Here is a 20,388-nt window from a genome sequence, read left to right as displayed (position 1 = left end):
TTACATTATAACGAGATATTAACGCCGCGTTGCAGATGCTCTTATTATAGCTAAAAGATACTCTCGATTTGAAAAATACCAAAATAATGACCTATCTTATTTTATCTTAAAAATATCAATTTTTTTTTTGTATTTAATAAGTTTAGTTAAAATTATTACAATGTAAAATAAAATTATTCTTATTTCATCAAAATTACTATATGTGGAATACTATTATTCATTTTTTTCAGCTTGATTAAAATTACTCTAATTTAATTAAAATCATTTCAATTTAATTTTGATCAAACTTACTATAAATAATTTAAACTGTTATATGTTATAATAATTTTAAATAAAGTTAAAGTATTAAAATAAAAAATTTTAAAGATAAAATAAAATAAAATAAGGCGTTGTATTGAAATTGAAATTGTCGTTTGATGAGAAAAAGGATATGAGGTCCTTTTAGAGTACTTTCACAATTTCTTTTAGAATATTTAATTCTTTTCTAATATTTAAGTATTGATTTATACTAATTAATAAATAATTTTTTTAACATAGATTGATTAAAAAAGACTGGACTGATAATTAATATTTTCTAATTTATCTGAATGACCAATAAATTTTTTTATAAATCGGATTGATAACTAAAAAAAATAAAAATAAGAGGACCGTTTCAATTATTATTTTTTTAAAAAATAAAATGAACGACTGAATTTGTGCCCCCCAAAAATTCAGAGCATGAATTGATAAATGATCGTCAACTGGACGGGGTGGATTTGGTTCCTTCGAATGCTTGGACGTCCAGGATTAGTTACGATTCTGGTCCCCAGTCCCATATGGATCCATCCGTTTCACCGTATCTTGATCACATTCGGGCTTTGTAAAACAAACTCATGGACGCCGACGACCTGAAACGGCTGTGCCCTCTCTGCCTCTTGTTCTGCCCGCACCCTTCCTCCGAAAGGCGAAGCTCAACGATCTACTCTGATCTGCCGTCTCCCACTCCCGATGAGAAAGTTCCCACCCTTCCTCGTCTTGTCCATCGTTCTCTGCTTTCAGTAAGCCTACTCAAACTTGAACTACCATAAACAAATCGAGCGTGACAAGGTCAATTGTCATAGTCGTTTTCCATTATGACCTTTATTGCTGCATTGGATGAACTTTAAATAATTTCTGATGTGTTGAATTTGTGATTTCATAAAGATTTCATTTTTTTTTTTAATCTTGCTCTACCTACAATAAACAGTTTGTTAGTACGATGGAGCTACGAGTAGTACTCTTTGTGGTCCATTGCGAGTATTGGTGGTGATGGAGGGGGTTCAGTGGAAGAGATGCAATGGAACTACTTGGAGTACTCTTAAGAATGCTTTACGAAGGGATCTCCTATATCATTACGCCAACTATCTAAGTGTGCTGGTTGGGCTAGCTATCCTATACATACGAAACTCAAGTTCAGAGAAGGTGCTATGCGCTAGACTTCCACTCGCTCTCACTCAAAGGGGGATCGGCAGAGTCAAGCTTTGCTACTTGTTTCTTTGCAACAAACTACGAGCAGTCGGAGAGTTCCGCATAGTAGATCAACATCAAAATATTATGTTCTTCTTAGAGTCAATCTAGTATCTTAGAAAACAAAAAGTGATTCGTCTTGACCAAATCGAGTGTAGTGGTAGAGTAAGGCTGCTCTTTCTACTTTTGAACTTATTTAGCTTAAATAATTAAGGACTCAGTTGAGTAAGTTTCTAATTAGTAAATGAAACTATATAAGTTGGGATGCACATTGCAGCAAGCCAGGGAAGTCAAGGGACATAGATAGCTCGAAGCATAGGGTGAGTCTGGACCCGTAGGGATCTCAGCCTAGAGGTCTCAAGGGGTCTCCCTGGTAAGGTCTCGAAATGTCTTGCCCTAGAGGGATCTCAACCCAAAGGCCTCAGAAGGTCTCAACATAAAGGGATCTCATCCTCGAGGCCTCGAAAGGTCTCAGCTTGGGAGGTCTTGATCCAAAGGGGACTCGTAGGTGAGGGCCAGGCCACCTTAAGTAAAGCCTATCAGGGCATCCCGCTAGTATTGGGAGATAGGAATATAATATTATCAAAGGATAGGGCCACATTGCGAAATAAGTGGGCGTGCCCAAAGAAATCAGATCCTTCTAAGAGGATGGGATTGAGCGAATGCTCTAAATAGGGAAGAGGGGCCTACGAGGAAGTCTCTCTCTAGTATGGGTTCAACATTTCCAAACCTCTCCTTGTTGTTCCTTGAAATTGCAGTTGCTGAGTTTTTCAGCAACATCAAATGACATTGTCTATGGGAATAGTGGGCTAAGGTGTTGAGATGGAGAATATGGGAAGAGGTAATCGTGAAGATCCAGAGATTTTATCTATTACACGACAACCTCTGGCCGCCCTCACTAAGGACGGAGAAGATAGGCCAAATAGTCTCGGTGATAGTAGAAGAGGTCATTCCTAGCAAATACTAGTACGCAGAGACTCAAGAGTCGTGACAAGGTAGGAAGGGCAAATGGCTATAGGATCGGAACTTTGTAGGAGTAGTCAGACTCTTAGGAGGAGATAGGATAATTGTTCAGACGTGTGGGAGATGCATACCCAACATACACAAGAATATCCCTTTCTCAGCCAATGTGTTAATCGAGGTTTGAAAATTTGCTAGGAGCTAGTCGAGCGCCGAGCGCTAAACCAGCGCCTAGTGCCTAGGCAGTCTAGGCGAGGACTAGGCGTCACTAGGTGGATTCCACAGTATCAACATAAATTACATAATAAATTACATTCTATAACTCTAACACAATAACATCAAATTTAAAATGAGTTCAAAATTACACAATTAATAAAATATCAAAAATTTATTCTACTTCTTCTCCATAATTTTTAACAACTTATTTTTCATTTGACACAAACTCAATATCATCATCGAACACAAACTCAATGGTTACATTTTAGTTTTTTTTAATTGGTCTTTAAATTTAAAAATCCAAACTAAAAAAATCATGAAAACTCTGCACTATTTCCGCGACGCCTAGACGATTCGACCAATTAGTCAGTGCCTAGAGCTGTCTAATCCCACCTAGGCTGGCCAACTAGCATGTGCTCGGTGCGGCTGGCTGGCGCTTAGCACCTAAGTGACCACCTATGCCAATTTTTAGAACACTACTAAACACCAAGGTTCTAAAATTTGGTAGGCACTAGTCGTGCGCCAAACATTGCCTAGTGCCTAGGCCGCCTAGGCGGGGACTAGGCGCTGTTAGGCAGATTCCACGGTATCAACATAATTACATAATAAATCACATTCTATAACTCCAACATAATAACATCGAATTTAAAATGAGTTCAAAATTATAGAACTAATAAAATATCACAAACTTATTCTACTTCTCTATAATTTTCAACAATTTATTTTCATCGGACACAAACTCAATAATATCATCGGACATAAACTTAAGATTACATTTTAGTTTTTTTTTAATTGGGTTTTAAATTTAAAAGCCCAAACTAAAATAAATCATGAAAACCCTGCACTATTTCCATGACGCCTAGATGATTGGACCGATTAGTTGGCGCCTAGAGTTGCCTAATCCTGCCTAGGCGCTTAGGCCGTCTAGGCTGACCGACTAGCATGTTTTCAGTGCGGTTGGCTAGCGCTTATCGTCTAGGCAGCACTTAGACGACCGCCTAAGTCGATTTTTAGAATACTACTAAACAGTAAGGTTCTAAAATTCTCTAGGCGCAAGTCTGACATTAGACCAACACCTAGTGCCTAGGTCACCTAGGCAAGGACTAGGCGTCGCTAGGCGGATTCCACGGTATCAACATAAATTACATAATAAATCACATTCTATAACTCCAAAACAATAACATCAAATTTAAAATGAGTTTAAAATTTCACAACTAATAAAATATCACAAATTTATTTTACTTCTTCTTCTATATAATTTTCAACAACTTATTTTTCATCGTACACAAATTCAATATCATCATTGGACATAAACTCAATGTTACATTTCAGTTTTTTTTAATTGGGCTTTAAATTTAAAAGTCCAGACTAAAAAAAAATCATGAAAACCCCGCACTATTTCCATGGTGCCTAGACAATTTGACTGATTAGTCAGTGCCTAGGATTGTCTAATCCCGCCTAGGCATCTAGGCTGGCCGACTAGTATGTTTTCAGTGTGGCTGGCGCCTAGCGCCTAGGCGGCCGTCTAGGCCGATTTTTAGAACACTACTAAACATAGAGTATAATGCAGTGGAAATTAAAATGGACACGTTGATTTAATGTGGTTCACAACCCCAGGGTTGTTACATCCACGATGTATTAATCCATTAGGTGGATCGGTCCTGAATAATCTCTTTAATCTTCTCCTTTAACAAAACTCTTCTAGAGGTGGAGAAATCTTTACAAATATTCGATGAGATATATATGATGTGAGAATAATAATCAAATACAAGTTACATAGAAAGAATTAGACAACAAATAAAACTTTCAAACTAGAAGCGAGGTTACCTAATGGGAACTTTAACCTGGCAACACACTTTGGAACAACATAATGAGTATTAGATATTCTGAATTGATGATGTTGAGAGGCCCCCTATCTACCCCTAATTATACTAGTGCTCGGGTGCTTAGAAGACCCTTTCGTGTGCCCCTAGCTAAGCTTGTATCTTCTACTCGTTCAACAGTACTTATCTTTTGTTGTTTGGAAGTCACTTATCTCCCAGAAGCTTATGTGTCAAGTCTCTATCGGATAGCTCCCCAATTATCCTTATGACTTGGTCATCATGCGGTTGGAACCTCCTTTCGGTCGCTTGAACCATAACGTGATCCTCCAAGTCATCTTTTATTTGACTAAAGACTCATTTTGGGCATCAAGTTGCCCAGATAGCTTCCGATCATTTGGAACATCAGCTTGCTTGGACATGATTCCATTGCTCAGACCTTCCAAGTTTGATTAGTCAACTTTAGTTAACTTCCTGCAACACAAAGTTAATCCACAAGACATATATAACTAGAACTAAGCTTTGAACAATCACAATTGTCCATCTTGACTTCGAAACACCGAGTGGTTTCTCCGTCAAGCTTGCACTACCTACAAGACTACCCTTGTCCTAGAAAAGAGATTCACTCCTCATCACCTTCCATGTGGTCTCTCTGAGCTTACCTTGTCTAGTTACCCAAGACTTACCTTGTTAGATATCTGGTCTAGTTGCCTGCCTATTGATCCATTAAGACTTCTGTTGTCTGATGTCCGATCTCCTTGACCCATCAGGACCCCTCTAATCAAGACTTTCACTACCTAGTGTCCAATCCTACTAACCCATTAGGGCTTTTCCTTCTTGCTTGGTATTTGGTCATCTGACCTACCAAGTCTTCATAAGTTTCGCACACTTGACATACACAACAGATCACACATAACCTAACTTTAAATTCTTTTGCCATATATCAAAATATAGATTCAATCATGTGGTGTACCATGCACTAATAGGTCTAGGTTAGGGTTTAGGAAATTCAAGTAGGTCATAGAAGTATAAAAATTTATTTTTTTATTAGAGAATTCAAATTTCAAAATAGTATATGCATTAAATGAGATGAAAAATGAAAAAAATAGTTGGATTAAATATTCGAATATAAACATGGAAGTGTCTAGGGAAGTAGTATATTGAATGACTTACAAAATTATTTAGCCTGATATTGAAAATGAAGAAAATGCTAAAGAGTAAATACTTTAGTCCCTTATATAAAAACAAAAGATATGTACAAAATTGTGCAAATTATATGAATATTAAGCTAATGAACCATACCATGACACTTTGGGAAGAGTGATACAAAAAAATTAAGGAGATTCATGCTTGAATGGTTGACAATGAAAGTTATATATTTTCTTAGACAACTAATTAAAAAATATCAAAAAAAATATACATAGTATTTATTAACCTAGAAAAAACTTACGAAAGAGTTTTGAGGAAAATTATCTAGAGAATTCTAGAAAAGAAAGATATTAACACAACGTATATTAAAATAATTAAGAACATGCATGAGGATGCAATGACAAGAGTGAAGACTCCAAGTGGATTAATCTAACCATTTTCTATAAAAATAGAGTTACATCAAGGATCCACTCTAAATTTATTTTTTTTTACACTAGTTATGGATGAATTCACTAAATATTTCCAAGACACATTATGATGATACATGTTGTTTATAGATGACATTGTTTTAGTCTACGAGATACGTAAAAAAGTAAATACTAAGTTTGAATTTTAGAGGGAGACATTAGAAGTGAAAGATTTTAGACTTAGTAAAGACAAACTATATGAAATTTAAGTTTTGTAATAGTAAACGTAATAAAATAATTGTTAAGATAAGAGATGACAAGTTATGTGTAATTGAAAGTTTTAAGTATCTAGGATCGTTTTTGTAAAATGATGGAGTGGTTGATAGACATGTTTTACATAAGATACAAGTAGAATAATTGAAATGGAGGAGGGTGTATGTGTTTTTTGTGATCGTAGGGTACTTTTAAAGCTTAAATGGAAGTTTTACAAAATGGTGATTACACCTATTATGTTATATGAAGTTGAATGTTGGGTTATGAAGTGAACACTCGAGAAATAGATGAGAGTCGCAGAGATGAAAATGTTAAGATTGAGAGATGCATTTAAGATGATATAGATACGTACTTAGACAGCCAATAAATACTTCAATTAGACGATATAAGAGTACGACAAATATGCATATTAATCGAGGGGGAGATCAAAGAAGATTTGAATAGTAATAATAGATAAAATTCATTTAAATATAGATGAGAATATAGTAGAAGATTGAACTCAATGGTGTAGGAGAATTCATATAGTCAACCCCATTTAGTGGGATAAAGATTTGATTGTTGTTGTTGATTAAGTATCATGTATTCGCTTTTTTAAAATAAATACTTATTGCAATATATTAAATTATATATAGGGATGGTTTAAAATCTCAAGTTGTATTGAAGTTTCGATTTATGACCGGAACGTACGGTTTCGGTATTGTATTGTGCAGTACTGATATGGTTTCGGTATTTTTTTAAATATAGATATGTTAGTTTAAAATAAAAAATTTAATCTAAATATTAAAAAACTTAAAATACAAAAAGTAAAAATAAATAATTTTTTAAAAAAGAAAAAATATGAAATCATTCCACCTCTATATAGTAAATAGATAAATAAATAATTTATTATATATTTTTAAAAATAAAATAAATAAATAAAATATACATTAAATTAATGGGATAATTTTATTAGGCTTTGATAAAGCATATTTAGACTATCTCAGTTGACACCAGGTGCCCACCTTACGCTGACTAATCCTGGGGTGAGCGGCTCGGCCTCACGGAAGTTTCCCATTGGCCATCAGGGCAAATTAGGAAGTGCTTGCAACGGACGGTCCATCAGTGTGATATTCTTAGGTCAACCACCCATTAAGGGAAATTCATTCGTTAGTTCATTGAGGTTGAGATTCGATCTTTGGATGCCTAGAAAACTAAGAAGGTGTCCTGCGCAGGAAACTAAGAAGGCGTCCTGCTGCTGCACCATTGTCCCTGAGGCATATTTAGATTATCATATTCATAGCTGGGAGTTGATTGAAATTATTATTCTAAGTTTCCGTTTAATTTATTTCCTTTTTCTTCTCCGCAAACCCATGAGCTTGCGGGCGGCCGCCGTGGGACCATGCACCCTCCATGCCCCTCGTGGAGTGTTGCCTTAGAGGTGCGACAACCGTTGTGCCCTGGTGGAGGGCAGCCGTTGCGCCCCGGCGGAGGCCAACCGTGGGGCCCTTCACAGGGGACGAAGGGTCGTTGCTAGGTCGCGGCACCCTCCGCGACCTCATGAGGCCGTCGCAACCTCGAAACAGACTCTCGGTCGCAATGCCGATATGTACCGGTGCCGATCCTGTGCCAGAACGGTAAATACCGCCCGTTTCGGGCGGCACGTCTCGATATTTCAATCCATGATATATATTTTATAATTTACATTATAACTACAAAAAAATTTGAAATGTCTTAGAGATTGAGTAATTTAATAAATCCTTAAATTTTTACCTAAAGTGGAAGTAATGAACAAGGAAAACTACCTAGCTATATCCCATCATTTCCTTGGTCAAAGACTGATGGAAAGAAGAGGCTATGGAAAAGTTTCACTAACTTCTTGATGGTTGTGCGAATCGGACAAAAGCATTGGTATAACTGTTCAGACAATTGACTGAGATTTTTTTTGATAAATCTATTCAATTGTTTTTTTAATGATTTAAACAATCAATTTTAAGAAACTAAACTTTCCTGCGCTCTTTCCATCCCTCCAAAGAATCATAAATTACAAAATTCTTCTGGTATCCATTTTTTTTCCATATTTTCCCTAAGCTATTTCCCGTCTCCACAGGAAACCGAATACCCTAGACATATGGCATCCTTCAAGCCAACACTAACAAATCCAGCCCTTATTTTCAGAAACATCAAAACTAAACCAGAACTTTTGATTTGCAACAATTGTGGTCAACCACATTATGCCGTGACTATTTAATGGATAGGATGTAGGAGAGAAACTAAGAAATTTTAAGTATGGAAAAAGAAAAGACTTCCACCACTTTCATCCATTTTGCTTATTTGCACATAACCAAAAAGAAGAAAATAATGTCATTTTATCAAATTTCTTTTCCCTCTATTCATTTGGTTGGAAATAAAATGAAATAATTGGATGAAATTAAATTTCTTCTTTTTCTCCTTTCCTATTGTTTTATTCAATGCATCAAACATCCCTCTTATATAGCTTTGGTTTAATGCAATGAGTTCTACAATAGGGAATAAACTAAGTACACATCCAACAAAAATGACATCTGATCTAATTTGGCTTAACATGGCTAGACTTATTACAAATTGAAGTATAGGTCAAATCAGAATTATCCATTCTATAACAGAAGAATAAATTATGAGAATACAGAAGTGACTATGTCTTGTAAATTTATGCACCTACTTTTAGAAAATTTCTGATTCTGGTCTAATATAGATATAATTTTTTTTTCACGATTGAATTCATATACAATGGTTCATTAATAAGAAATTAAGAAGTCAATTCACCCACCTTAAATACACACCAAACAAGGATCCAAAGGTTTGCAAGATAATATGCTTCCCCGAGTGAGTATCTATATAATCACACAATCATTACTTATTAAAAATTCAAATATAGCTAATATGCGATAGAAATATTAGACTCTGAAATCCATCTGTTTGTAATATTAGTGAATCTTGTTTAGCTTTAAGAGTAGACACCCTATCTTAATAAATAATTAAAATTAAGACAGATTCTACCTAGCAACTTTCTCAGTTGAGAATGCAAAAGTCGAGCCCTATTGGTGTAAAACTCGTGGGTCAATTTAAGTTGACAAATATATTATATGATCATTTAATAACACCTCAATATCCATCCTAGTCTCAGGCAAGGTTTGGATTGCTGTTGGGATAGCTCATTGTGGTAAGAGAAAGTAGGAGAGATACTTGGATTTGCCAAGAAAAAAGAGAATGTTGAGAATGTTCTAGTGAAATTGCATTTCTATGCTTATGTTAGACAAAGATTTGAGGTCAAAAAAGGGGGACAGATGTGGAGACTCATACACAACTCTTTTAAATAAGGGGATATATGGGGTTGCTGAGCAAAGCCTCAGGGTGACCTACTTGACAAATGGGGCTATGTTTCGAATTGTATGCCAATTGTTGTCTTAGTGGACTTTCTGTGCCTTAATGCAAGTTTCTATGGCTAGGGTATATAGGTCAGAGTCTTCATTTTACTGACACATGAACATTCATTGGTGTAGGAGATTCATATGTGATTTCTTTTGTTATGTCTTTTCATGGGAAGCCTTGGCGCAGTAAAGTTGTTGCTGTGTGACTTGGTGGTCACGAGTTTGAGCCGTGGAGACAACCTTTTGCAATGCAGAATTAGATTGTGTACAAACGACATAATGCTGTCCGATCCTTCCCCGGGACATGCTTTGGCAGAAATTTTGTGTATCGGGCTGCCCTTTTAATTTGTTGTCTTTTATGTCTGGCAAGTGTGTAGTGACATCTGTTGAGGTTTTTTTGTGGAACAATGATTGGAGTTGACACTTTAGCATGTCTGGACTGGTTTGGGCGTCACTTGAACTGAGGGTATTATCAATTGGCTCTTCAATTAAGTTGAACAGATATATTTTCCATTGAAAAGAAAGTTTTTTTGCTCGGATTCATAGCCCCTTAACTTTCACTCTGAATATTGTTTTCAGATTTATCATTCAGAAGTCTGTAATTGAGTCCTCTATTGTGGAATATGCACATGTTGTATATTTTAATATTTTTGGATTGGGATGATTTGACAAAGACAAAGGTCAAGCTTGGTGAACATCAAGTTGTGGATTATGCACATGTATATTTTAATATTTTAGAATCTGGATGATTTGACAAAGACAAAGTTATCTTGGTCAACATCAAGTTGTGTTTTCCCCAACCATCTGGCTACATTAATCTTACCCCCCTTGTCCCTCTATTGTTTGTGGACATATTTTTCATTTTTGTTGAAAACAGTCCAGAGCCCATTCAACTCCATGATGACTTGCTAGTTGCTATTTGAAAGGAAACTGCATTTTAATATAATCACTCCCATAGTGCCTACAGTTGGGCATAGAAGACAGGTGGTGGCTCCTCTATACTGAATCATGGAGCACCCTACACATTCCTAGTGTCCTGCTTGACACTGAGGTATGAGTTTTGACTCTAAACAAACAATCTGGATGCCCATACTTGGCTATCAGTCTTAGAGGTAGGGATTGAGGATTTGATAACCAATTTGTTCTCATGGTTACTTTCTAACTTAGAAAGGGATATATGTTTGGATGTTTGTCATTGTTTTAGGTTTTAAGCTTATTTATGCAGGGAGCTCTTCCATCAATAATTACTTGTTTGCCTATTTGTGGTTTTCTTCTTGTTTGGGATTTTGATGCCTCATCTACTTCAATGTATTGTTACGTCTAAAATCTTCCATCTTTTTGCAAAATAAGAAAGAAGGTAAAACAAATATTAGTAATTAGATTCTTGTTTATGTAATTATTACTAATATTTGCTTTATCTTCTTTCTTATAGTTCTTTTTTCCCCTCGTTAACAGAGGACGTTTTTCATTTCTGATGAGATATTGTGTCAAGAACTATTGTAGTAGTTCTTAATCTAATTGGTCTTTGTGTATAACTATATTTTAATATATAGCTTGTTGGTGTCTGTATCAACATGGAACTTGCATTTTTTTTGAGTAATTTTAGGTCCACCAGCTTCATGGCTTTAAAAAGGGAAAGAACTTTGGCTATGATAAAACCAGATGGAATCTACGGGAACTTCACAGACAGGATAAAACAGGTAATTTTGGAAAATGGATTCTTCATTGTCCAAGAGTTGATGGTCCAACTTGTTGTGGAGAATGCAACACTTTTCTACTCCGAACATTCAGCAAAGAGCTTCTTCCCAAATCTTGTTGAGTATATGACAAGGTATTTAATTGTAAAGAATTCAAGCCACTGTATGCCGCCTATAAGAATTGAAACATTTTCTCCTCTTTTTTTTCCACGACTATTAATTGTTTTCATTGAATAAAGTATTTATCCCGAAAGGAACATAATGCTGCATTTTAGTTTATTATTTTAAGTTGTCAAGCATGCATTTCAAACATAAAAGCTTCTACCTGAGAGATTGATGGATGCAGTTTGGAACATTCTCAGTTCTGAAAGCACTAAGTGCTGAGCTTTAACCACTTATTACATTGACCACTTCTGCAAAAATGGAGTTCCAGTCATGTTCCTTTGTTGATGATTTGAAATGCAATTTATGTCTAATTTCTCATCTTTCGCTCTACTACTTTGATTTGTCACTTCATATCTTCCAATCTTTGTGAATTGTTTTTTTGTTCAGTTTCGTAGTAGGTTTTGTTAGTTCACTGGAATCAAATACATATTTAATTCTCATGCATCAGTTTTTTCTATTTATGATTGAATTTTTCTTTCCTAGTTGCATCTTTTTCCTCCCATATTAAATTAATTATTAATTGGGACATATAGCAACCAACACAGTGCCTTCTGTAATTTGAAGTAGCCTCTAGTTCTTGTTCATACACGAGTAGATACTTCTGAGTATATAAATAATTTACTATCACTGACTTGTCCTTAGCATGCTCATGTGCTGTTTCTCATGGCTTCAAATTTCCTCTTAATTCTTTTCAACCAGGGTCATTTGATTCTCTAAAGATGTTTGAACACTAGCAATGCAGTTTTCCTTTTGTGCTTGTACCTAAATACATTATGGTTATCATTTTGCCAATATTTCACTGTATAATTTGATATTAATCTTTAGTGGTCCAGTGCTTGCTATGGTTATTGAGAAGACTAATGGTATCTCAGAATGGCGTGCTCTGATTGGTCCAACAGATGCAGGCAAAGCTAGAGTTTCCCACCCACACAGGTAGATTATTCTTAAAACTAAACTTCAGCTTCAAAAGAAATTGATCATGTCAACTTATAATGATAGGCATTTATTGTAAAACTAGATTAGCTTATTGGATATTTGATGAGATGCAAGCTAATGAAAAGTTACACCAATCTTCCTATTATCTTCTCTCTTGATCACCTACTAGTAATTCCCTATTACCCGATTCTTTAATTTATCCACCGGAAGAATGGCTGAGAAAAGTATTGTTATCCACTTCCTATTGCCTTTTTGTTAGAGATGGCTCATATGGAGTGAAGACGAGCACGACCGTGTTGGGAAGCAAGGCCAGGGTGTGACAGCTTCGGGTCTTCAACGAGCTAGGAGAAACATGGCCGTGGTGTCGGGCATGGCTATGCTACCGTGTCCAGATCTGTTGGAGCTGGCAAGCCAAGGCACGGACGTGCCAAGGGGATGTCTTGGCCATTCCCCGTCTGAGAAAAGCAGCCTAGGACACGGCTGTGGCACGGCTTGGCCATGCCTTGTTCAAGAAAAGCAGCCTAGGGCACGGTCGTGCCCCGATCGGGAGATGTTGGAAAAATTGTGGGATTTTCTGGATTTCGTGTAATACATGATATTTTGGGTCTAAAATACCATGTAGGGTTTTTGGGTTGTATAAATAAGATCATTGTAACCCTAAAAGAATGTAGAGAAAATTCTAATAGAGCTTCTTGGCCGTTTTGTGGAGTAGGCACACCCCTAAACCAACAACAATAACAACAACAACCAAGCCTTTTCCCACTAGGTGGGGTCGGCTGTATGAATCATTTTACGCCATTGAGCCCTATCTCCTATTATATCATCATCTATATTTAAATAAATTTTATCTTGTTTTATTGTTGCTAACCAAGTCTTTTTTGGTTGTCCTCTTCCTCGTTTGATATGCATGTTTATCATAGTTTCACATCGCCTAACTGGAGCATTTATTGGTCGTCTAAGTACATGTCCGTACCATCTTAAACGTGTCTCTCGGAGTTTGTCCTCAATAGATGTAACTCCGACTTTCTCTCTAATGCTCTCATTCCTTATTTTGTCCATCTTCGTATGTCCACACATCCACCTTAACATCCTCATCTCTGCAACTCTCATCTTATGCTCATGTGCTCGAGTCATAGCCCAACATTCAGCTCCATATAACATAGCAGGTCTAACTGCGGTTTTATAGAACTTACCTTTAAGTTTAAGAGGTACTTTACGGTCACATAAAACACCCGACGCTCCCCTCCATTTCACCCATCCTGCTTGTATTCTATGTAAGACATCTCTCTCAATCCCTCCATCATTTTGTAAAAATGATCCTAAATATTTAAATCTCTCGATTCCGGGCAACTCGTCCTCTCCTATCTTAACAATTGTTTCATTACTTCTAATATTGCTAAACTTAAATTCTATATATTCTGTCTTTAATCTACTAAGCTTAAAACCTTTCCCTTCTAGTGTTTCCCTCCAAGATTCTAGCTTAGCATTTACTCCTTCACGTGTCTCATCCACCAAAATAATATCATCTGCAAACAACATGCACCACGGTACTGTGTCTTGAATGTGCGCAGTGAGTTCGTCCATAATTAATGTAAAAAGATAGGGACTTAAGGCTGATCCTTGATGTAACCCTATCTTTATTGGAAATGCTTCAGTTACTCCGCCTGAAGTCTTTACTTTGGTCGTTGCATTCTCATACATATCCTTAATTAGTTCAATATATGTTACGCTAACACCTCTCTTTTCTAAAATTTTCCATATAATTTCTCTTAGGACTCTATCATAAGCTTTTTCTAAGTCAATGAATACCATGTGTAGATCTTGTTTTTGCTCTCGATATTTTTCAATTAATTGTCTAAGGAGATGTATAGCTTCTATTGTCGACCTTTCAGGCATGAACCCAAATTGATTTTCTGTCACTGTGGTCTCCTTCCTTAATTTTTTTTTCTATTATTTTTTCCCAAAGTTTCATAGTATGACTCATTAGTTTAATACCCCTATAGTTTGCACACCCCTGAACCATGGTAAAAAAATTTCATCTCTCTTTTCTTTCGATCTTCATATTCTTCTTCGTGGTTCTTCACTATTATTGTGCTGCAATCTCAATAAGTGATATCAGAGTCAAGGCATTATGCCTGGTTCTCTTCTATGAAATTCGACATGGTTAAGTTCAACGGAACTAGAAATTTCAGATTATGGCAGAGGAGGGTTAAGGATTTGTTGGTGCAAAGGCATGGTGAAGGCGTTAGGCGAAAAGAAACCTAAAGCGATGGAAAGGCTAGATTAGGAGGAACTATAGGCAAAGGCGGTGGCGACGATCAAACTTTGTCTAACTGATGACGTGATGTATAACATTATGGTCGAAGAATCACCGGTGGTAGTTTGGTACAAACTTGAAGGTCATTACATGTCCAAGTCATTGACAAACAAGCTCTACCTTAAGCAAAAGTTGTTTGGCTTAAGATGACAGAGGCATAAATCAATGTTTTCAACCAAATTGTAAGTGATCTGAAACGAGTTGATGTGAAGATCGAAGATGAATACAAGGTGCCTACCGTCGTCTCCTACATTCGAGAATTTGATTACATTTATGATGTGGCGAAAGGAAACCCTCAAGTTGGAGGAGGTCACAAGGGCGTTGTTGGGTTTTCATTAGCGGAAGAAAGCAGGCGATGAGAATTCGCAAGGTGAAGGACTTGTGGTGAGAGGTAATCAAGAATGTGGCAGGAGCAAGACTCAATATGGGTCGGGCAATGATAATAAGACCTGATCTAAATTGAGAAAGAAGAAGGTGATCACGTGTTACAAGTGCTGGGTAAATGGTCATATCAAAAGAGATTGTCCAGAGAGTAAGAAAGCAAATGCAGAGAGTAAAGATAGTTATTGAAGTCTGTAAACATAGTGGAAGAAGAAATTTAGAGAGCGACGATGGCGATATGCTTTCAGTTTTGTCAGTTTAGAGCAATTAACAGAATCATGGATCTTGGATTCAGCATGTTCTTATGACATGACACCTAACAAAGATTGATTCGACACCTCCAAATTGGTGAATTCTTGTTCTATTATGATGCGTAACAATGCATTTTGCAGAGTCATTGTAATAGAGAATGTCAGAATCAAAATGTTTGATGGTGTAGTCAGGACGTTGAATAATGTTAGATATGTACCAGATGTGAGGAAGAATTTGATTTCATTGGCACACTGGATGGTACTACAAGCGGAGTAATGAAGGTCAATAAAGGTACTCTGACGGTGATGAAACGACATAAACTAGCAGGGAATACTCTTGTGGCATATGTGGCTAAGTTACATGAGCGAGTGTGGAATGCTGGAACTTCATAAAAGAAATTTATTGAAAGGTGTCAAGACGTGCAAGATTGAGTTTTGCAAATATTGTGTTTTTGGAAAACAAAGTAGAGTACAATTCAAGACAGCCACACATAAGACGGAGGGCATTCTGGACTATGTTTATACAAATCTCTAGGACCGACCAGTGCAACACCTCGTGGTGAACTTTTATATATTGTTTCATTGACGACTACTCACAGAAAGTCTAGGTGTAATTCATGAGTCACAAGTCAGAAAATTTTGTCAAAGATCAAGATGTGGAAAAATATAGAGAACCAGATTGGAAGAGATCGGATAAAGTTCCAGTAATTTTGTGAGTAGCAAGGTATCAAGAGACACTTCACAGTTTACAGGACACCACAATAAAATGGTGTAGCAGAAAGGAAAGAGCTCGATGTCTCAGGTGTCTTGCGAAGAACTTCTGGGTAAAGACAATAAACATGATGTGCTTCTTGATCAGTCGTTCACTAAGGGCAACACTAGATAACAAAGTAGCAAAGGAGGTATGGATGGGAAATTCGGTTGATTACTCTAATCTGAGAGTGTTTGGATATCCAGCCTACATGCACGTTTCTAGTGAAGATAGATCAAAATTGGACGCAAAGTCTAGACAGTAAATCTTTTTGGGTTATCAAAAAGGGGTGAAAGACTTCAAGCTTTGGAATTCGAAGGTAAACAAGGTGGTCATCAAAAATGTGGTATTTAATGAAAGAGTTATATTACAACATACTCAAGGGGAAGAGAAGCAAATCTCAGAAAACAACAACAACAAGGATGTTGTACAAGTGGAGCTAGGAATCCATGATTTTGATGGTGATAGTTCAAAGCACATAGAGCATACAATCGATCCATATACGAGGTATGATTTTGAGGACTTGGTATCTTATGCACTTCTCACTAGTAGCGGATATCGTACTACTTTTCAGGATGTGGTACACAGCTCAAAGAAGGATAAGTGGATGAGTGCTATGACAGAGGAGATAGAGTCATTGCATACAAACTAAACTTCTTGAAGGGAAGAGGATTATAACATGTATAAGAAGAAAGAAGCATTCTTAGAAAAGGAGGAAGGGAAGTTCAAGGCTCGGCTAGTAGCAAAGGGCTATTCATAGAGGAAGGGAATTGACTATGATGAGATATTTTCTTCGGTGGTCAGACATACATCTATCATACTGGTGTTGGCCTTGGTAACACATCATAATTTACAATTGGAGCAAATGAATGTGAAGACAACGTTTCTTCATGGTGATTTGGAAGAGCAAATTTGTATGTCATAACCACAAGATTTTTGTCAGCCTGGACAGGAGTACTTAGTTTGTAAGTTGAAGAAATCACTTTATGGGCTAAAGCAATCTCTAAGACAGTGGTACAAGCGTTTTAACTCCTAAATTGTTCAAAATTGGTACACAAGATGTGAGTATGACTGTTGTATTTACGTGAGGAGTCTTAACGATGATTCACTTATCTTCCTGTTACTATATATGGATGACATGTTAATTGCTGCGAAAAGTACGAAGGAAGTCATCAAATTAAAGAACCTACTTACAAGGAATTTGACATGAAGGATTTCAGTGCAGTCAAGAAAATTCTTGGGATGGAGATATAGAGAGAAAGAGTCTTTGGGAGATTATGGCTATCTAAGTGGAGCCCTGTTGAGGTGTTGGATAGATTCAACATGGGAAATGCAAAGTCTATAAGTACACCTCTAGCTCATCATTTCAAATTATCTCTTATACAATGCACAAGGACAGATAAAAAGATCGAAGACATGTCAAAAGTTCTCTATGTCAGTGCAGTTGATTGTCTGGTATATGCTATGGTTGTACAAGACTTGATTTGGCGCAAGCTGTTAGTATAATAAGTTTCTTTCAAATCATGGTCGGCAACATTGGGATATAGTTAAATGGATTTTCAAATATTTGAGAAATACTACAAATTATGACATTGACATACAACAGGGGATATTTCAATTACATGATATGTGGATACAAACTATGTAAGGGATATGAATGACAGAAGGTCTACTATCAAGTATGTGTTCACTGTGGTGGGAGGACTTATTTGTTGGAAGTCATGATTTAACCTATAGTTGCATTGTACATCATTAAGTTAGAGTACATGACAGTAGCTGAAACAGCCAAGGAAGAGTTATGACTTACAAGGTTAATCAGAGAATTGAGTTTTCAACAAGGTGGAGTTAGGTTATATTGTGATAGCTAGAGTGCTATCTATTTGGTGAAGAATTAGGTGTATCATGCGAGGACCAATATATTGATGTGAGGTTTCACAAGATTAAAGAGTTGATTTCTTCCAGGGAGATTGTACTTGTAGATACGTTCACAAAGTTAGTTACCGTAAAAAAGTTCAAGCATTGCTTGAACTTGATATTTTTCTCTAGTTGCTAGAGGATTGCAGCCTAACTCGGCGTTCTTGGTGGAAGTCTTCTCATATGCTTGTGTTTCTTCAAAGGAGTGGATATTCATCAAGGTAAAGATTGTTCGAAATAACTCATGCACGACCGTGTTGGGAAGCAAGGCCAGGGCATGACAACTTCGGGTCTTCGATGAGCTTGAAGAAACATGGTCGTGGCATCGAGCATGGTCTAACCGTGCTCGGTGGGAACGGTCGACCCGTGTTTGGATATGTTGGAACGAGCAAGCCAGGGCATGGCCAGGCCGTGACCTATCTAGGAAAAGCAACCTATGGCATGGTTGTGCCTCATTCAAGAAAAACAGCCTAGGGCGCCTAGCTGTGCCTCGTTCGGGATAGCCTAGGGCATGGTCGAGGCACAATCGTGCCCCGTTCTGGAGACGCTGAGAAAATTGCGGGATTTACCATGTAAGGTGTTTTGGGTTGTATAAATAAGATTATTGTAACCCTAAAAGAATGTAGAGAAAATTCTAATAGAGCTTCTTGGCCGTTTTGTGGAGTAGGCACACTGCTGAATCACGATAAAATCTTTTCGTCTCTCTTCTCTTTTCTTCTGATTCTTCTTCGATTTTCTTCTTGGTGATTCTTTGCTATTGTTGCGGTGCAATCTCAACACTTTTTATTAATAACTTCTTGGTTGGCCTGTTATTACTAACCACAATTTGGCTCAACCGAATCAAATTGCCTACCAAAAAATTTGAGTTCATCATCAAATAAAAGACCTGTGAATTCTAAGACTAAGCATTCTGATACATTTCTCTCTATCGTAGTTTATTGTTTGCCCCATGATATGTACTTACTAGAACCATCCACCAAATGAGATACTTTTACCTTCTTTTTTTTCGTTTTCTTGTACTTTACAGCTTTTAATAAATCTATTATAATGGTAAAATTTTGTTAACAACTGTTAATTCATGAAGTATCCTACGGTATTTACTATGCTATACCTAATCATCCTTCTAAATATGCCTTTGCTATGTTATATCGCTATTTTTCTGTGTCATCAATTGACATATTCCTAAACAAGATTTTGGTGGGTGAAAGGTTTATTAGGTTTTTATATGGTACATGGTAGCATAGATTAGCTATTTTTAACAAAACGTAATGTGTTTCTTACAAGTCACAAAATATGTGATGAATTAGTTTTGTTAAAAGTGACACATTTAAACATTAACCTTATAAAAATATAATAAATTTATCACATATTCTGTTAAGAATCCATAAAGTCATGAAATGTCAACATGCTTAACCATCTTTTTATCTCATCATTTGCCATGCCAAATTCTAATTCCTAACTTAAGTTTCAAAAGATTGTCGTCTTACTTTAGTTCAATTTTCAGCATTAGGGCTATGTGCGGATCAAGTGCTCAGAGAAATTGTGTTCATGGTTCAGATTCGGCTTTAGCTGCTGCAAGAGAAATTTTATTTTTCTTCGGAGATATCTCAGCTGGTTTGTTCTACTTAAAACTGGCCAACTGTGCATATGTTTCAATTTCCTTACAGAAATGTATTAATTCTCCATCTGTTTTTAAAAATTAATTGGTACCTTCGGATTCACTGACATTCTTAAATAATGATAATCTGAATTCTCTTATTCATGCAGGTGCTGTTGCTGTTGAGCTTCATGTTGGTCTAGGGATGGATTGGCGGGGGCACCGGAGACAAACGAATCGTCTTTTGTCACATATGACTGTTGAGCATGATGAACTCTGAATTTTTAAAAATGTATTAGTTTCTTAAATTTCTTAGATACTAAGTAATTGATAAAGCACAAGATACTTATTTTAAGTTATATTGGACTTTTTTGTGTTTATACATTTTTAGGATATTCTATATATTCATCATGTTTAATATAATCATTTAAAATTTAAATTTTATATCTATTTGGTAGATTTTAATCAATTTATATGTAGCAAATGCTAAAAGCATATGTATTGATTATAAACATGTTACTGTATATAAGTTTCAATAATTAAGTCTTTTTATTTGGCTATAGTCTTTATAATACCTTCATTATTTTATTTTGAAATATTTACTTTGTGTTAATTGTTAAAATGTTTTAAGTTATATGGATTAATTTTGATATTTGATTTCTTTTAAATTGGATTAATTCTTC

At 36.2% G+C, this 20,388-nt stretch overlaps 1 protein-coding gene across 3 annotated transcripts; it reads left to right on the top strand.

Moving 5' to 3' along the window:
- The first annotated feature begins 852 nt into the window (after positions 1 to 852).
- Positions 853 to 20,144, top strand: LOC122047407 (probable nucleoside diphosphate kinase 5). 3 transcript variants are annotated; one of them, XM_042608687.1, is made up of 5 exons: positions 853 to 1,037; positions 11,303 to 11,527; positions 12,384 to 12,491; positions 19,613 to 19,779; positions 19,876 to 20,144. In XM_042608687.1, exons 1-5 carry the CDS (start codon positions 988 to 990, stop codon positions 19,983 to 19,985), a joined length of 660 nt encoding a protein of 219 aa, XP_042464621.1. In that variant the 5' UTR covers positions 853 to 987; the 3' UTR covers positions 19,986 to 20,144. The 3 variants fall into 3 exon arrangements, with proteins under 3 accessions (XP_042464621.1, XP_042464622.1, XP_042464620.1); XM_042608688.1 differs by having other exon boundaries at positions 11,294 to 11,527; positions 19,613 to 19,722; XM_042608686.1 differs by having other exon boundaries at positions 11,294 to 11,527.
- The last annotated feature ends 244 nt before the right edge of the window (positions 20,145 to 20,388 follow it).

The sequence above is a fragment of the Zingiber officinale genome, chromosome 2B (assembly GCF_018446385.1).
Source record: "Zingiber officinale cultivar Zhangliang chromosome 2B, Zo_v1.1, whole genome shotgun sequence".
Taxonomy (NCBI): Eukaryota; Viridiplantae; Streptophyta; class Magnoliopsida; order Zingiberales; family Zingiberaceae; genus Zingiber; species Zingiber officinale.
This window is presented reverse-complemented; position numbering and strand designations above follow the sequence as displayed.

What these genes read in the sequence shown, in the direction of transcription:
- LOC122047407 (XM_042608686.1), top strand. Translation starts at nt 988, where the DNA reads ATGAGAAAGTTCCCACCCTTCCTCGTCTTGTCCATCGTTCTCTGCTTT. An exon ending in CTTGTTGAGTATATGACAAG is followed by an intron (nt 11,528 to 12,383) that starts GTATTTAATTGT and finishes ATTAATCTTTAG; the next exon opens with TGGTCCAGTGCTTGCTATGG. An exon ending in AGAGTTTCCCACCCACACAG is followed by an intron (nt 12,492 to 19,612) that starts GTAGATTATTCT and finishes TTCAATTTTCAG; the next exon opens with CATTAGGGCTATGTGCGGAT.